Source organism: Eurytemora carolleeae, unplaced genomic scaffold (genome assembly GCF_000591075.1).
Source record: "Eurytemora carolleeae unplaced genomic scaffold, Eaff_2.0 scaffold1612, whole genome shotgun sequence".
Lineage (NCBI taxonomy): Eukaryota > Metazoa > Arthropoda > Copepoda > Calanoida > Temoridae > Eurytemora > Eurytemora carolleeae.
The window spans coordinates 43,340-57,996 of record NW_019397519.1 but is presented as its reverse complement, the minus strand read 5'-3'; the positions used below and the strand labels follow the sequence as shown (position 1 = coordinate 57,996).

At 33.5% G+C, this 14,657-nt stretch overlaps 1 protein-coding gene across 7 annotated transcripts; it reads right to left on the bottom strand.

Annotated features, from left to right (window-relative positions):
* Positions 1-288: 288 nt before the first annotated feature.
* On the bottom strand, positions 289-12,023 carry LOC111714705 (E3 ubiquitin-protein ligase RNF180). Of its 7 annotated transcripts, none has more exons than XM_023489860.1 (19): positions 11,914-12,023; positions 11,371-11,455; positions 10,495-10,552; positions 10,221-10,273; positions 9,686-9,857; positions 9,435-9,496; positions 8,708-8,839; positions 8,250-8,345; positions 7,552-7,671; positions 7,454-7,500; positions 6,799-6,900; positions 5,769-5,992; positions 5,386-5,436; positions 4,308-4,430; positions 3,831-3,925; positions 3,377-3,463; positions 1,709-1,899; positions 813-922; positions 289-567 (listed from the first exon to the last, which is right to left on the bottom strand). In XM_023489860.1, the coding sequence occupies exons 1-17, from the start codon at positions 12,003-12,005 to the stop codon at positions 1,840-1,842; spliced, it is 1,659 nt and encodes a 552-aa protein (XP_023345628.1). In that variant the 5' UTR covers positions 12,006-12,023; the 3' UTR covers positions 289-567; positions 813-922; positions 1,709-1,839. The 7 variants fall into 7 exon arrangements, with proteins under 7 accessions (XP_023345628.1, XP_023345629.1, XP_023345630.1 ...); XM_023489861.1 differs by having other exon boundaries at positions 1,720-1,899; XM_023489862.1 differs by having other exon boundaries at positions 813-911; positions 1,720-1,899.
* Between the last annotated feature and the right edge of the window lie 2,634 nt (positions 12,024-14,657).

Genomic DNA, 14,657 nt, shown 5'->3' with positions numbered 1-14,657 from the left:
TTAGTGAATTATTTATTAGCTTTGAGAAATTGTACAGTCTCCTAAACATTGGACAAAGGCCAACATGTATAATATACTTTTAAAGAAGAAAGTTGGTCTATAGAAATCATCCAATTCCCTTAGCATATTTAAATCAGATTTAGAACACTCCCGTAGTTCTACCGAGCTTCTGAATCAGAATTCGTGGCAAATAAATTTTTCAAAATGCAAAATAATATACAATGATCAAATAATTAAGTTTTATTTTGAGCCATCTACTAATCTAAACAGGATTAAGAGATACATCGATAAAATCAATTTTAATTTTATTTTTCATTTTAAAATCAAATCCCACTTTAAGGACAGAGTATAGGGTTAAAGTCATTAATTTTATCTCATTTTCGTAAATATTTTAAAACATAATAACTACATTTATAACATTGATAGAGCTACAGACGTATCACATTCAGTTTAAACATATTTTATTTAGAGTATTTTAAAATCTTAAAAATTATCCACAAAAATTTTATATTCTGCTTTCTGCAGTCATGATTTAAATGGGGTCGAGTTACCTTCCGGTTTTCATAACTGTAAGCGTAATTTCAAGTGACCCTGAAGAGCAGATTACAGATAATTGTTTTAATCTTATAATTTCTCCATTGTTTCTTAAAAGCAATAAATGCGCAAGTCACATTTGCAGAGAAACCATAAATGAAAATTAACTGCTAAAAAAAACTTGGATATTTATTATTTAGTTCATACACACTCTGTTAAATATTTTCAGGGTGTCGTTGTCAATCTTTACATGGAGAGTCACTTTAAATTACGCTTACAGTCACTTAACACAAAAATGAAAGTTTGCTGCTGGTGTAATGTCAATAAATATTTTGGAACATCAAATCGTTAGAAGGATAGAATCAAAATCCATTAAACTTTAATTTGTCTTTAGAACAAATACATCCCTTGAATGTTGAATCCTAATATTAAGAACACTGTGCAGTAAAGCTGTAGTGAGTGTAGTGTATACTAGTATATTCTGTACTGAAGAGTTTAGTATTTGTAATAACAATTGTCTAATGTCAAGTTTTGTGTCTAATAAAATTGCTAAATGCCAGTGTCTAGTATTCAATGTGGCTATTATTCAATATGTTTAGTATTCAATGTCTCTAGTATTCAATATGTCTAGTATTACATGTGTCTAGTATTCAATATGTCCAGTATTCAGTGTGTCTAGTATTCAATATGTCAGGTATTCAATGTGTCTAGTATTAAATGTTTCTAGTATTCAATGTGTCTATTATTCAATATCTAGTATTTATTGTGTCTAGTATTCAATGTGTCTATTATTCAATATCTAGTATTTATTGTGTCTAGTATTCAATGTGTCTTGTATTCAATGTGTCTAGTATTCAATGTGTCTAGTATTCAATATGTCAAGTATTCAATATGTCAGTATTCAATGTGACTAGTATTCAATGTCTCTAGTATGTGTCAAGTATTCATTGTGTCTAGTATTCAATGTGTTTAGTATTCAATGTGTCTAGTATTCAATGTCACTAGTATGTGTCAAGTATTCAATGTGTCTAGTATTCAATGTATTAAGTATTCAATGTTTCTAGTATTCAATGTGTCTAGTATTCAATGTGTCTAGTAATCAATGTGTCTATTATTTAATGTGTCTAGTATTCAATGTGATTAGTATTCAATATGTCCAAGGAAAGATAAAGACAAAGATGAAACCATATTATTCAGGAGAGATATAATTTTATCCCTATTAGTTTTCATGAATATAAAATAATAACGGATGTCCAATGTCCCACATGTCCACCATGTTTGAAATGTCCAGTATGTTTAAAATGTCTATCCCAAGATGTCTTCATTAGTATCACAAGTGTAAACAAACCAGGCCAGTACGAGACACTGAAATAAAACATTTATCAAAATCAGTTCAACTTGAAACATAAACAAACATTAAATAAATAAAAAATTTAAAAATTCTCTAAGTTGAAGTTTGATTGAATTCAAATGGGTTGTTCTCAAGGGATAGAATGATATTGATCTATTATTATTATTACTATATCAATAAAGGGGGGGCACAAAGCGTTTAACTCTCCTGAAAATTTAAACAGTGTTTAAACTAACTAATTTTTTGCATGTGAACTCAAGAATATTTATTGTAACTGCAAATTTCAGTTTTATAAAAATCCGAGCAAAGCGCGCGCGCGCACTATTTTTGTTGGAAAAGGTTTCTTTTTTTACATCTTTGCAATTTTGGCACTTTTGCTCGGATTTGTACAAAACTGAATTTTGCAGTCACAATACATGTTTTTGAGATCACATGCAAAAGAACATCGTTGACAAGGGACTGTCCTGGTAATTCTATTGCAGTGCGGCACACCCAATTCACAACGGTAACCCTGAAACCTTAATCAGATTTAACAATGTTGTTTTCCTAGCTTGAAAAGTTTTTATTTCTGTTTCTAAATTGTCTGTTTGGTGTGTTGTTTAATGGGACACGTCTACCGTTAGGTTCAAAAATAAAGAGACATCGGATTCGGAAGAATAAATAAAACGTCGTATTCTTAACTTTCTTACAATGGAATGCTGCAGATGTTTAGTTTTTTGATTAAACGATTATACTGAGCTCTTTAGAACTGTTCCCGCATATTCATGGCTTTTTTATTTATTTTTTTGCAATTACTGAGATTTACGTTTAATAGCGTAAAACCCAAGGTAGTCTACATACCTAGATATAACCCATTGAAAAATTATCAAGACGACATTTAATAAATACTTTTGATTTTTCAAAATCTGCAGGGTACACTGTAGTATAACCCTAGATATGCAGAAACACTTCTTTGCAAAGTGTAAAATGTGGTCCTCAGGTAAGAATATAATTAATATTTGTTGAAAAATATTCTTTCCGTAAACTTTTCTTTTCTAATTAGTGGTGTATAGTGTGTACTGTGTATGTACCTTTCAGCGGCATATTATTACTCTTTATATATCTGGCGTACACTCTGAATCAAAACACTTTCATGGTCGACTATGATTCACTAAAACCAGAACAGACATGGTAAATTGGTTGGAGCTCGACCATGAAGCTCCACGTAACATAGCCTTCATGACATCAAACTTTGACTGTAGGTTGAATGGATTGAATGATACCAATGATAATAATAGCTAGCTGAAGTGACCGGCGTTGCCCGTGGAATTTTAGAAACTCGAAAAAATTTTATGGTCTTTGTTTCCCCTGGGGTACTTAAGGGGTTAAAAAATTTGGTCCAGCCGTTTGGTCATCTCTAGCTAACATATATACAAATATATATGTATTATGTATATATATATATGAGCGAAGAGCTTTATTATAAAGAAAATAATAATAATCATAACTAACCAGAACTAGAGTATGTATACTAAAGTGTGAGAAGAGATAACTTCCAGCTTTCTTTACTAAACTACCAAGATAAACACCGTCCTGGGACTAAACAATAATCAACAAGTAGATCAATCAATCAATCTCTTCATCAAACAGTAAATAAACAAATCAATTAATAATTCAATCATTCAAATAAAAATTTACCGCTAATTTATTTATATAAGAATATTTCTAAATCAATAAATTAATTAATCTAAAAATCCGTAGAAATTTGTTGCTTACGAAAATGTATAAAAATTTTCAATTTTAATTGATTGAACCCATTACAAAGAACATCCACTTTTAACTAAACAAATATAAAATCAATAAAAACTGTTCCCGGACAAGTATGAATTTTATCAACGATTCCCCACAGTAAGTATAACCCCTTTTATAAAATAAAAAGTTTAAACTATCTAATATATGAACTGACCCTGTTTGGAAGGAAGGTAGGGAACACGAAGAGAGGAAGACAGGTCAGACAAATCATTAGAAAAAGATCAGAATATCTGTATCCAAACCTTTCACCTGAATAGTATAAAGGTGTATATTTGTTAGTGTCCCATGGACAGGGAAACGTTATAAATTCTCCATTTTTTCTATTTTTTGTAACACATTTATCAAAGTTACATCCCTACGATTATGGTTTCCCGGCTATATATTGGAATTTTGACGGGCCATAAACCTTACTTGTGGTCATGTGAGGTCTTACAAATTCGAACTAAAGACAACCCAATAAGTATACTGGGCCTGAAATGACAGGCCATGGTTTTGAAGAATAATAACTAAAATGAATGTGATGTAATTTTTGTGAATAATAGTAATTACATATGATACAGTTAATAATGATAATAATCAGAATATAAAAAAATGATGATTCTGATACTAATAATAATAACAATAATAAAACCTCCTCTGTCTGCATTGATGAGAGAATGTATTTGACTGATACCAGCAGCAACAAGGCTGAGGAAGAAGAGAATAAAATAAAATGTTGAATCTAGGGCCTCAGATCCTTGCTTCTCATACTCATCTCATAAAACAAAAACATTTAGAAATAATTCTAAAAGGGACTGTAAGCATCATTTTCACTGACCCTCCATGCAAAGTTAGCAATGCCGGACTTACAACTTTCTGGCTCAAAAAGTGTTTATGAGCAAGAAATACGCAAGTCCCGTTGGAAGAGAACCCACAGTTGAAAATAACAGTTTACTTTAACAAACACATTGACATCAAATTTATACCTAATCAGGCTTTCAGGGTACCGTTGTGAATTGGGTGTTGCGCTATTGCCATCTTTGCACGGAGGGTCACTTGAAATTATACGCTTTCATTTTACCAGGTCTTCTCCGTCCAAAACTAACTTTTTATAAAGATTTTGTAACATTTGAACTCTTTTCAACTATTAATAAGTGGAAACAAACAATTTGATTCTTTGTAACAACAAACTTTAAGTGCAGGCCCGATTTTAGGACTAAGAATGTAGATTAGGTGTCCGTGTCGGATCGACCTAATCTCTGGTTTGACAAACATCAGAAGAGTAAAAAGATAACCTAGATAACATGCTACAATCATAGTTAAATAGACACATACGTACATTGGACAACAAATTGATAGCACAGAAACTGTTTCTTGAGATGCTATGCTATTGTGTATGTTTATCTATCCAGCACTAATTGCTTCTAGATGTACATTGTACACAAAAGTATGACATATCATGAGGAATTTTATGTACTTTTTATTTGCTGTTCACCCATCTATTCATACACCTATTCGTTTTGATGCGGATCCGGATCCCGGATCCGTCCTAAAAAATGTATCCGAATCTTTATTTATTTAAATTTAAACAATTGAGATTTGTGTTTAAGAACAAAGACTTTTTTGCAGACTTTGGTCGATATTTTACCCCTTGGATCTGGATCTGTGAATCCGCATATTTTTACGGATCCGGATCCGGATGGTCAAAGTCCATTAATTGTTGAGGTTACCTGGACTCCTCTCTATCTGAGGTGTGTGTAAGTCCTCCTCTGCAGAATCGCCTGAAAAATATTAGAGTAAGACAAGGGGGTGTAACATAATCACTTTGTGTTGTAAATCTCAAGATAAAGCATATTGATCTCTATCCCGCAGTGGTCATACCATGCAGGGATAACTTGGATTAATGTATTAATAGTTTCTCCTCAAATTTGAAAAGATGTGTGTTCAGGAATACACTAAAGTTCAGAAAATAACATTAAAGTTCAGAAAATTTCAGAGATTTCCCTGTTTTTACATTTTCAGAAAATCTATATTTAATTTTTTTGAACAAAACTTATTAATTTTGTTAATCGTACACAAACAAACAACGCAAATAGAAACATATAAAACTAGCCTGATAGTTCCTGAATATGATCAGTAAGGTTAGTTGTATCCCCCGCCTCCCTGCTGGTCCCGAGGAGGGTGTAGATGATGGTGGGAAGGAACTCCAAGGTGCCGAGCATACAAGCGAATATCAAGATATTGATGATATTAGCAAACATAACCGGGGGGATGTAGTAGGGAATCTGATGCAAGATGGTTCGGATATACTCAACATGGTTATCTTGCACTAACAACCTTAATAATAATAATAATCATAATGACAATAATGATAATAAAATCAATAAAAATATTTTTTTTTAAAGTTATTGTTATTGTTTTCATGTTTTAAAAGTTTAATAAAACTAGTTATTGAGCTTTGAATTTTGATACTTCTGTAAGAAATGTATTCTAATAAAAACCAAATTGAACATGATGAATAACCAACTCATGTTTTCGCATCAAAAGATTATATTGGAAACCTGTATTTAATAAATTTGAGCTAGGTCTAGAGACGGTTCAACCACGTTTCTTAAATCGGTGATTAAGGATTTGTACATGATTTAGAAGTTTATAATTTTAGATGTATTGGACTAAAAATAATCCATGAAAAAGATTCATTAATATCAAAATTTTCTTTTCTTATACTTTGTGAAATTTTAACCGTGAGAGAAGATATTTTCATGAACGGAGCAAAAAAAGGAAGCAAAGAAATGATCGTTCATCTGGTTCGTTTTTTATTCCGTTCACGCAAATATCTTCTCTCCGGGTTAAATTTTACATTGTGTAAAAGAAGCAAATGTTTAGAATAGACAGTTTTGAAATTGATAAAACTTCTCAAAATTTTGTGGAAACTTTTATGTCCATAAATCTTAAAAGTCTTAAAAAACGAACGATATCAAACGCCGAATTCTAGATAAAGGGAGCTTTAGAAAAGTTGAATGGGTTGCAGTTAGATCAGCGACACATCACAAAGTCGATCACGACCCAGCAAAAATCATTAAATTTGGTCTCCAGAAATATGGCCAAAATATAGCGGTTTCTTAGAACTGACTAGTTGCTACCTATTGCCTCCAAGAGGACGACCTCTGATAAGATTTCTCCAGCCTGGAGTCCAGGGTAGAGGATAGGAGAAAACTGGGGTTGATCTCTCAAACTTCTTTCTCCTGGATACAAAGGGAAATATTTTGTTGAAAAATACTTCCTTCAATTAAATAAATTTAACGAGGAATTTCCTTGCTAAAATTAACTTTTTTCCAGTAGGAAATGTTTAGGTTTTCATCGCTGAAATTTCTAGGGTTTAACGCTGGATTCTTTCTCCTAGATAAAACATCTTAGAAATCATTTCCCCTTCCCCTGCTGTTTTTTATTATTAATTTTACTACAGTGAGCTGTGAGATCAAGTAAACTGTAGAAAAGAAAAACGATTGTTAGATTTAACATAAATAGTCATGAGAACGTGATCTACAGAAATTGTGCAATTGACTCAGAACCGTCTCATTTGATAAGTTGGTTATTAAGCAACCATTATAACTATTTCTTTCATAACAGGATCAAAAACTCAAAAGATTTCTTAAAAGATTACTTTTTGCAGAGTTTTATGAATCTCACTATAAATCATTAAAAAAGACATTAAAAGTTTAATCAACAAAATATACGGGAATTTTGTATATTATTATCGGAAGTTTTTGTTTCATGTATTAATATCAAATTTCTAACCGTAGATATAAAGCTTCGTGTTCTTCTCTGATTTCTCGAGATGTTGCCTGCAAAACCACAAATAAAAATTCATTCGTAATATTCCCTAAAAATATTACCGCAAGATGTTTACAGAAGCGTATTCTAGTTCTGCAGAGGGGACATTTTGTATTCATTGGATTCTTCTGCCCTAGTCGCCTCAGACAGGGTTCACAGAATATATGGTGGCATGGTTCCGTCTAAATACAGAATATATGATGACATGGTTCCGACTAAGTACAGAATATATGATGACATGGTTCCGACTAAATACAGAATATATGGTGACATGGTTCCGTCTAAATACAGAATATATGGTGACATGGTTCCATCTGAATACAGAATAAATGATAAGGTTCCTTGGAAAGGTTCATGAAGAGGTCTAATATCTGGAAAGGTTCATAAAGGAGGTCTAGTACCTGGAAAGGTTCATAAAGGAGGTCTAGTACCTGGAAAGGTTCATGAAGGAGGTCTAGTACCTGGAAAGGTTCATGAAGAGGTCATATATCTGGAAAGGTTCATGAAGGAGGTCTACTACCTGGAAAGGTTCATGAAGGAGGTCAAGTAACTGGAAAGGTTCATGAAGGAGGTCTACTACCTGAAATGGTTCATGAAGAAGGTCTAGTACCTAGAAAAGTTCATGAAGGTGGTCTACTACCTGGAAAGGTTCATGAAGAAGGTCTAGTACCTAGAAAAGTTCATGAAGGTGGTCTACTACCTGGAAAGGTTCATGAAGAAGGTCTAGTACCTGGAATGGTTCATGAAGGAGGTCTACTACCTGGAAAGGTTCATGAAGGAGGTCTAGACAAACTGGACAAATTATATCCTCTGGTAGATCTCCCAGCTCTGGTTCTGCTTCAAGTAGTTCCCTGAGCTAAAATATAAGATCAGTTTAAAACCAGTCCCAGGACAATTTAATTACAGTTCATGAACAACTTTAAATCCAGCCCAGAAGAAAAGATCGCCATTAGCAAGTTGAAAATATGAGTATGCTTTGTAGTAAGGGGGGGGGGATTCTATTAAAAGAGGGGGGGGGGGGTAATATTGAATTTACGGAGAAGGACGCAGCCCGCCCGCCCGAAAGCTGGTCCTATCGGAGACATTTTTGAACTGTTATGATTTTTCAATATTCGAATAAAATTCATTTTGATTTTAATTATATGTGCAAAATGCAAATGTTACAAAATTTTATGAAAACAAGAATAAAAACAAACAGGAAAATAGTTCGCTTTTTACCTTGGCTTCAACACGTTCATTCTTAGACTCTATTTCCCGCATTCTTTTCTTTTCTCGTTCTCGTCGTCGCTGTCGTCTTTTCACTTTCCGAGTATATCGCCGGCCACGGGGAATATCTTCCTCGGACGATTCCTGAAAAACGTGTAATGACGATTTCTTCCAAGGGTTATTTAATGTCAGGTTTTCTGACCCTAAAGTGACCTCGCGTTTTAACGTCCGACTATTTTAATGAAAATTCTGCAATTCTACAAAAGCAGTCCTTAGGATCCATTTATTTTTGATGCGGAACAAAAAATAATTCTCAAATTTTTTCGCTTATTTTATATCCTAAAACTTGATGAACCATTCAGAAATGGGGAAATTTTTATAATCTCTTGCTTCAAAGTTTAGATTTGGGTTTTAGGAGTAAAAAGTTTTTTTTTGTGCAGTTTTTGGTTGATATTTTACCCCATGGATCCGCATATTTTTGCGGATCCGGATCCATGTAGCCAAAATCTTGCGGATCCAACAGACCCGGATCCGCAAGATTTTGTTTGCTTGTATAAATCAAAGCAGGTGTTTGCTTGTATAAATCAAAGCAGGTGTTTTGTTAATTGAAAAATGTCGGAGGTCCTAGTTAATGACTTTTTGAAAAAAAACCGAATAATTATAAAAGGAAAATTTAAAAGAACATAACATCGAAAGTTTTTTCTTTAGTTTTGTATTAGAAATTAAAAATGATTCTTACGTGCTGTGTGTCATCAGATGAGGAGCTTTGCTGTTCATCTTCAGGTGTATTTTCAGACAATACTAAATCATAAATAAAAATACCAATTTCTGACTATTTTGGGCTTTTAATATATCAAGATTTCAATAAAAATAAACAAATACCCTAACCTATTCAAAATTCTATATTCTTTCCTTCTCTTTCTAAACTTAACATGACATATATCTGAAAAAAAGGCAATTATTGTTCTTGTTCTTCCTACTTTCCTGTACCTTCGCTCATATCTCCGTCTAAAGATCTAAGATTGAGAGAGGAATTTGCGGCATTCTGGGGATTTTCTCCAGAACTTTCGGGGATTTCTTGCGAGGAGGAAAACCCTGACTGTTCCTCTCTTGGCCTTGGTTCAACTAGCACTGTATTGGACACCGGACTCCAAATATCAACCTTAATTATTTTAACTTGTAAAAATGTATAATTATTTCATAATAAATAAAAATTGTGAAACATCACAGTTGGTGAATAGTTCTGAATGTTTTCTTCCATAAATTGTATTATTTATATATAAACACTTTTGCAATTTATTTCGTTAAAATATCTTTTATTACATATTTTTGACTTTGAAATAAATACTATAATAACACTGCCAAATAATATTTTTTTTATTATCTTTGGTATCGAAATGATGGAAATAGACATTTTAAACTATTCATCAACTGTCATCTTTGAAACTAAGCGATTGTTTTTTTCTTAAAAATTTAAATAGTTAAAAATAGAATTTAAAAAAAGTTAAAATAATGAACGACCCACCTTGCTTTTGACTATATAGATCGGTTCGGAATGTCCACTTACAAAATCAAATCCTAAAAAATTAAGTCGATAAAAATATTATTATTAAAATCCGATTAATTTTAAGATTTTGACTCTTCGCGATTTGTTTGTTATATGATCCATTATCAAACACCAGGTGCATAATCAGAATTTTTCCAGGGTCTTACATTTTTTTCTTACCAGGAGGGGGGTGGGNCTACGCCTCAGTCCATCCAAAACAATAACAAAAATTATATTGGAGCTAATTAATTACCTCCAATTCTGGAGCCACATTCACTTGGACAAGATAACTTTCCTTTAGTCCATCCACTCTAAATAATAAGTTTTTAAAATCTTTTGAAATAATTAAAATTATTTTTTGAGGGTTTCTTACAATATTCGATTAAAAAAATGAATGGATATAAAATATTAAGTAAATAAAACAGAACCTTTAAATTTTTTGCTAAATAAAAAAAACGACACCTCCCGCCAATTCAAATATCAAAATATCAAAAACAGTCCCCAGGGGAGGATTTTATACAGTCTGTAGGAAAAATAGGGCGAGGAAAACGTTACCGACCAGTTCAACACTTGACAGACTTTAAACTGATAAAGTTTGTGAATAGATTTTAAGTGATGGGTGAGTGGTGACCTGTAAAAATATATCAAGCAGTCTCCTTCTAGTGATATTGACATACATCAACAAACAATTATGAAACAAAATTATTAAGCTATGAAGCATAAATTTTTTTGAAAGTTACAAAATCTACCAAAATTACCACATTCAAACTCTTAATGCCACAGACCTCTACTGGAGAGAAAATGAACTATACAGACAATTGACTAGCTGTATGAGATCATTGGAACCTTAGACAACAACTTTGAGGTTATAAATTGCTCCCGTATTACAATTTTCATTTACTCACCGTAATAAAAATGTAAAAATTTATTAATTCTGAATTTTTTTTTTTTGCCGGGAACTTGCTACTTTTAAATATTTGAAAAAATTTAGCAATTTGAGCATGCTTATTATAATGATAATTGTGAATTCTAAGAGAATGCTAAAACGACCGTTTTTTGACTTACATTGTTTGGTAGATAATATCTTTAATTACCTCGTTTAAATACCGTGAACACACCCTTTAATTACCTGTTCTACCGCTGTGCTGACCCAAGTGGGTAGCTGGTCCTCTGCAACACTGTAAATATTTCCCTCCTCAGATTCTGTGCTTGACCTTTAAAATAAAAAGAGTAACAAAAATTAAAATAAGAAGAGTAAAAAATTAAAATAAGAGTAAAAAAATAATTAAGAGTAAAAATTTAAATACAAGAGTAAAAAAATTGATGTCAAATCACAGGATATAATTTGTCACCAACATTTTTTATGCTTTTTCACAGAATATTATTTGAATGTAAGAAATAATTAAGCTTTTTTACACAACAACTTTTTTTGGTTCAACTTAAACAGCCGCCCCCTCCCCCCTCCTTCTTAAAAGAAAAGTCTCACATTTCTGCAGAAACTAAAGAAGATTTCTAAAATATTCTTTATTTATTTTTCCAATTGGATTCTTTGGATTTTTCAGAATCTAATTTAGGTTCAGTCCTACAGTGTAGGATTTATATAATAAACTATATAATTTGTATATTCCCTAAATAAACATTTTTTGAATGGTTTTCAAGAGTAATTTCCTACCTGAAACCTGAAGGAGGATTTTCAAGAACAACAGCACGGCATTTTTTACATTTAAGCTTTGAGATTGTAGTAGTTTCATCTACAACTGACATCTTAGTTCTGAAAAGTAACTTCTTCCTACCACATTCTTATTAAGTCTACATGGATAAAAAATTCGAAAGAAAAGAATTAAAACCCCTCCTGGACAAATTCCTGAATAAGCCCCTGGAATAAACGGCAAAAAATGGATATTATAATTTTCTTGAAACCCCTGACAATCTCACGAAAAACTTTTACACAAAACTCTATTTATTTGACAATGTTAAGCCACCAGTTAAACCTGATGTAAACTGTCGAGTGTTGAGAAGAATTCCTGTTTTTTTATTTGTTTTCCTAGAGTCAGTCAGCTGATGTCTCTCTATTCTCTCTCTCTCTTCTTTCTCTCTCGAAGATCCAGAAAGTCGTCTTTTAAATAGATCATTTTACATTTTTAATGTTTTGTTGGTGTATCTTTCGACCTTCGCATGTCCGCCATACTCCACATCTGACCTACGCTACATACGATTTGCTAAACTTCCGACCTATTTACTAACACGTGGTTCAACAGCTGTAAGTTGCACCCAGGCGCGCAACTAGGGGGGGGCCAGGCCCCCCTAGCCTGATTAAGGGGGGGGGGCATGCCCCTCCCTAAAGATCGTCTTGCCCCCCATGTAGGGAGGGGGGCAAGAAGTGACGAACTCCACCCTGTTTTGCAGTTTAGCGATTCATGAATCCTGACCCTGAGCAAATTTAAGAGCTCTTATCGTAAAATAAAAAAAGAAATAATTGAAGGTTAATTGCAGCTATAGTTGCAATCGATATGTAGCACTTAATACACCCAAACACACATGCAGACCCGGCCTTCGTCACCGAGCCTAACTACTGCCGTTATAGATCAGAACAGGTTGACAAGGTTCCAAGGTGACTTAATCTTTCTTTTTTTAATTATGCTGTTTTATCCTGGGAAAGGGAAATGGGGTTTATTAAGTATTTTTTAGATATTTTCACTATCAGTTCTGCCACTTAAATTATGATATTGCTACTATAGTACAACTATTGAGACGGTGCCGTATATTCCGACCTAGATGATTATAACCTAAAGGTTTTCTGACCTAAATATCGAGTAGTTTGCACGTGTTTTAGGTCGGTTTGGTTGAAAAAAGCTTTAGGTCCGTTTGACATCCTATGAGAAATATATAGGTTTTCCGACCTAAGATTTAGAGATATATTTTATAGGTTGGTTGAGCATATTATTAGGTCTGTTTACCAGGAAGTTTAAGTTGGATTAGTGACAATGTTAGGTCTGTTAAGCAATATTTTTAGGTTGGTTGAGCAATTTTTTTAGGTCGGATGAGCAATTTTTTAGGTTGGATGAGCAATAATTTTAGGTCGGATACGCAATATTTTTAGGTCGGATACGCAATTTTTTTAGCTCGGCTGAGCAATATTCTTAGGTCGGATGAGCAAAATTTTTAGGTCGGATGAGCATTATTTTTAGGTCGGATGAGCAATATTTTTAGGTCGGATGAGCAATTTTTTTAGGTCGGATGAGCAATATTTTTAGGTCGGATGAGCATTATTTTTAGGTCAGATGAGCAAAATTTTTAGGTCGGATGAGCTATTTTTTTAGGACGAATGAGCAATATTTTTAGGTTGTTTTACCAATAATTGCCATAATTGTGAACTGTACCACTACTGTTTCAGTAATGCATAAAACGGGGTTTTTCAGGCTCAACACCCGTTGGGGCCTGTACATGCATCTCATATTTAAAACAGTCTTTCCTGGCTGCAGCGCTCGGCCCCCCTAGCCCGTCCTATCCGCAGTGCTCGGCCCAGAATTGAGCTTATCTAAACTAACCCTAAAATAATACTAAATAACTGAAATCATTTGGTAATTTCCTAGAGAACGATTTTTGCTGCTTTTTTACAGGACTTTTTCAACAATTTTCAATTAAATGTAAGACATGTGGCCGCAGTGCTCGGCCCCCTAGCCTGTCCTAGCCGCAGCGCTCGGCCCAGAAATGAGTTTAACCTAACCTAACCCTATATACACTAATTTTATTAAAAATTGTTGAATTAAAGGTCTTTCCTGGCCGCAGTGCTCGGCCCCGTAGCCTGTCCTAGCCGCAGCGCTCGGCCCAGAAAGTGTTCGTTTTCAGTACACGGTTTTTATCCGGGTTCTGGTTTTAAAAAAATCGACTTTTACCCTGATTTAACTCCGCTTTGTGTTAGCAGGGCCCCTAGATTGTATTAGCCGCGTCGATCGAGGCCCCTGCAGCCTGCATCCTTATAGGACTTATAGCCGCAGCGCTCAATGCCCAGAAATTGTCTTAACCCGAACTAACCCTAAAATGATAGAAAATAAAACATGCTGTCGTATAGGTCCGATATTGCAGTTTAAGTCGGAATTACTATTGTATATATATATATATATAACTATACCAAGTCTTTGCAAGGAATTTATGATTCAATTATAAAGAGCCTTCATCCGAACTTTTTTATTTTTGGATCTGCTGGACGCTGATATTATAGTAAACGGACACAAAGAAGTTCGTAGTAAGATTTCGATTCTACTGGAGACCACCGGAGGGATTTTATTTTCACTGGAGGGGTTTCAAAAAATGCTTTTTACAATTTAAAACTTTACGCAGGGTGATTTACATTCCACTGGAGGGATTCAGATAGCCTTCCTAGGGGTTTATAATTCCACTGGAGGGATTCAGTTA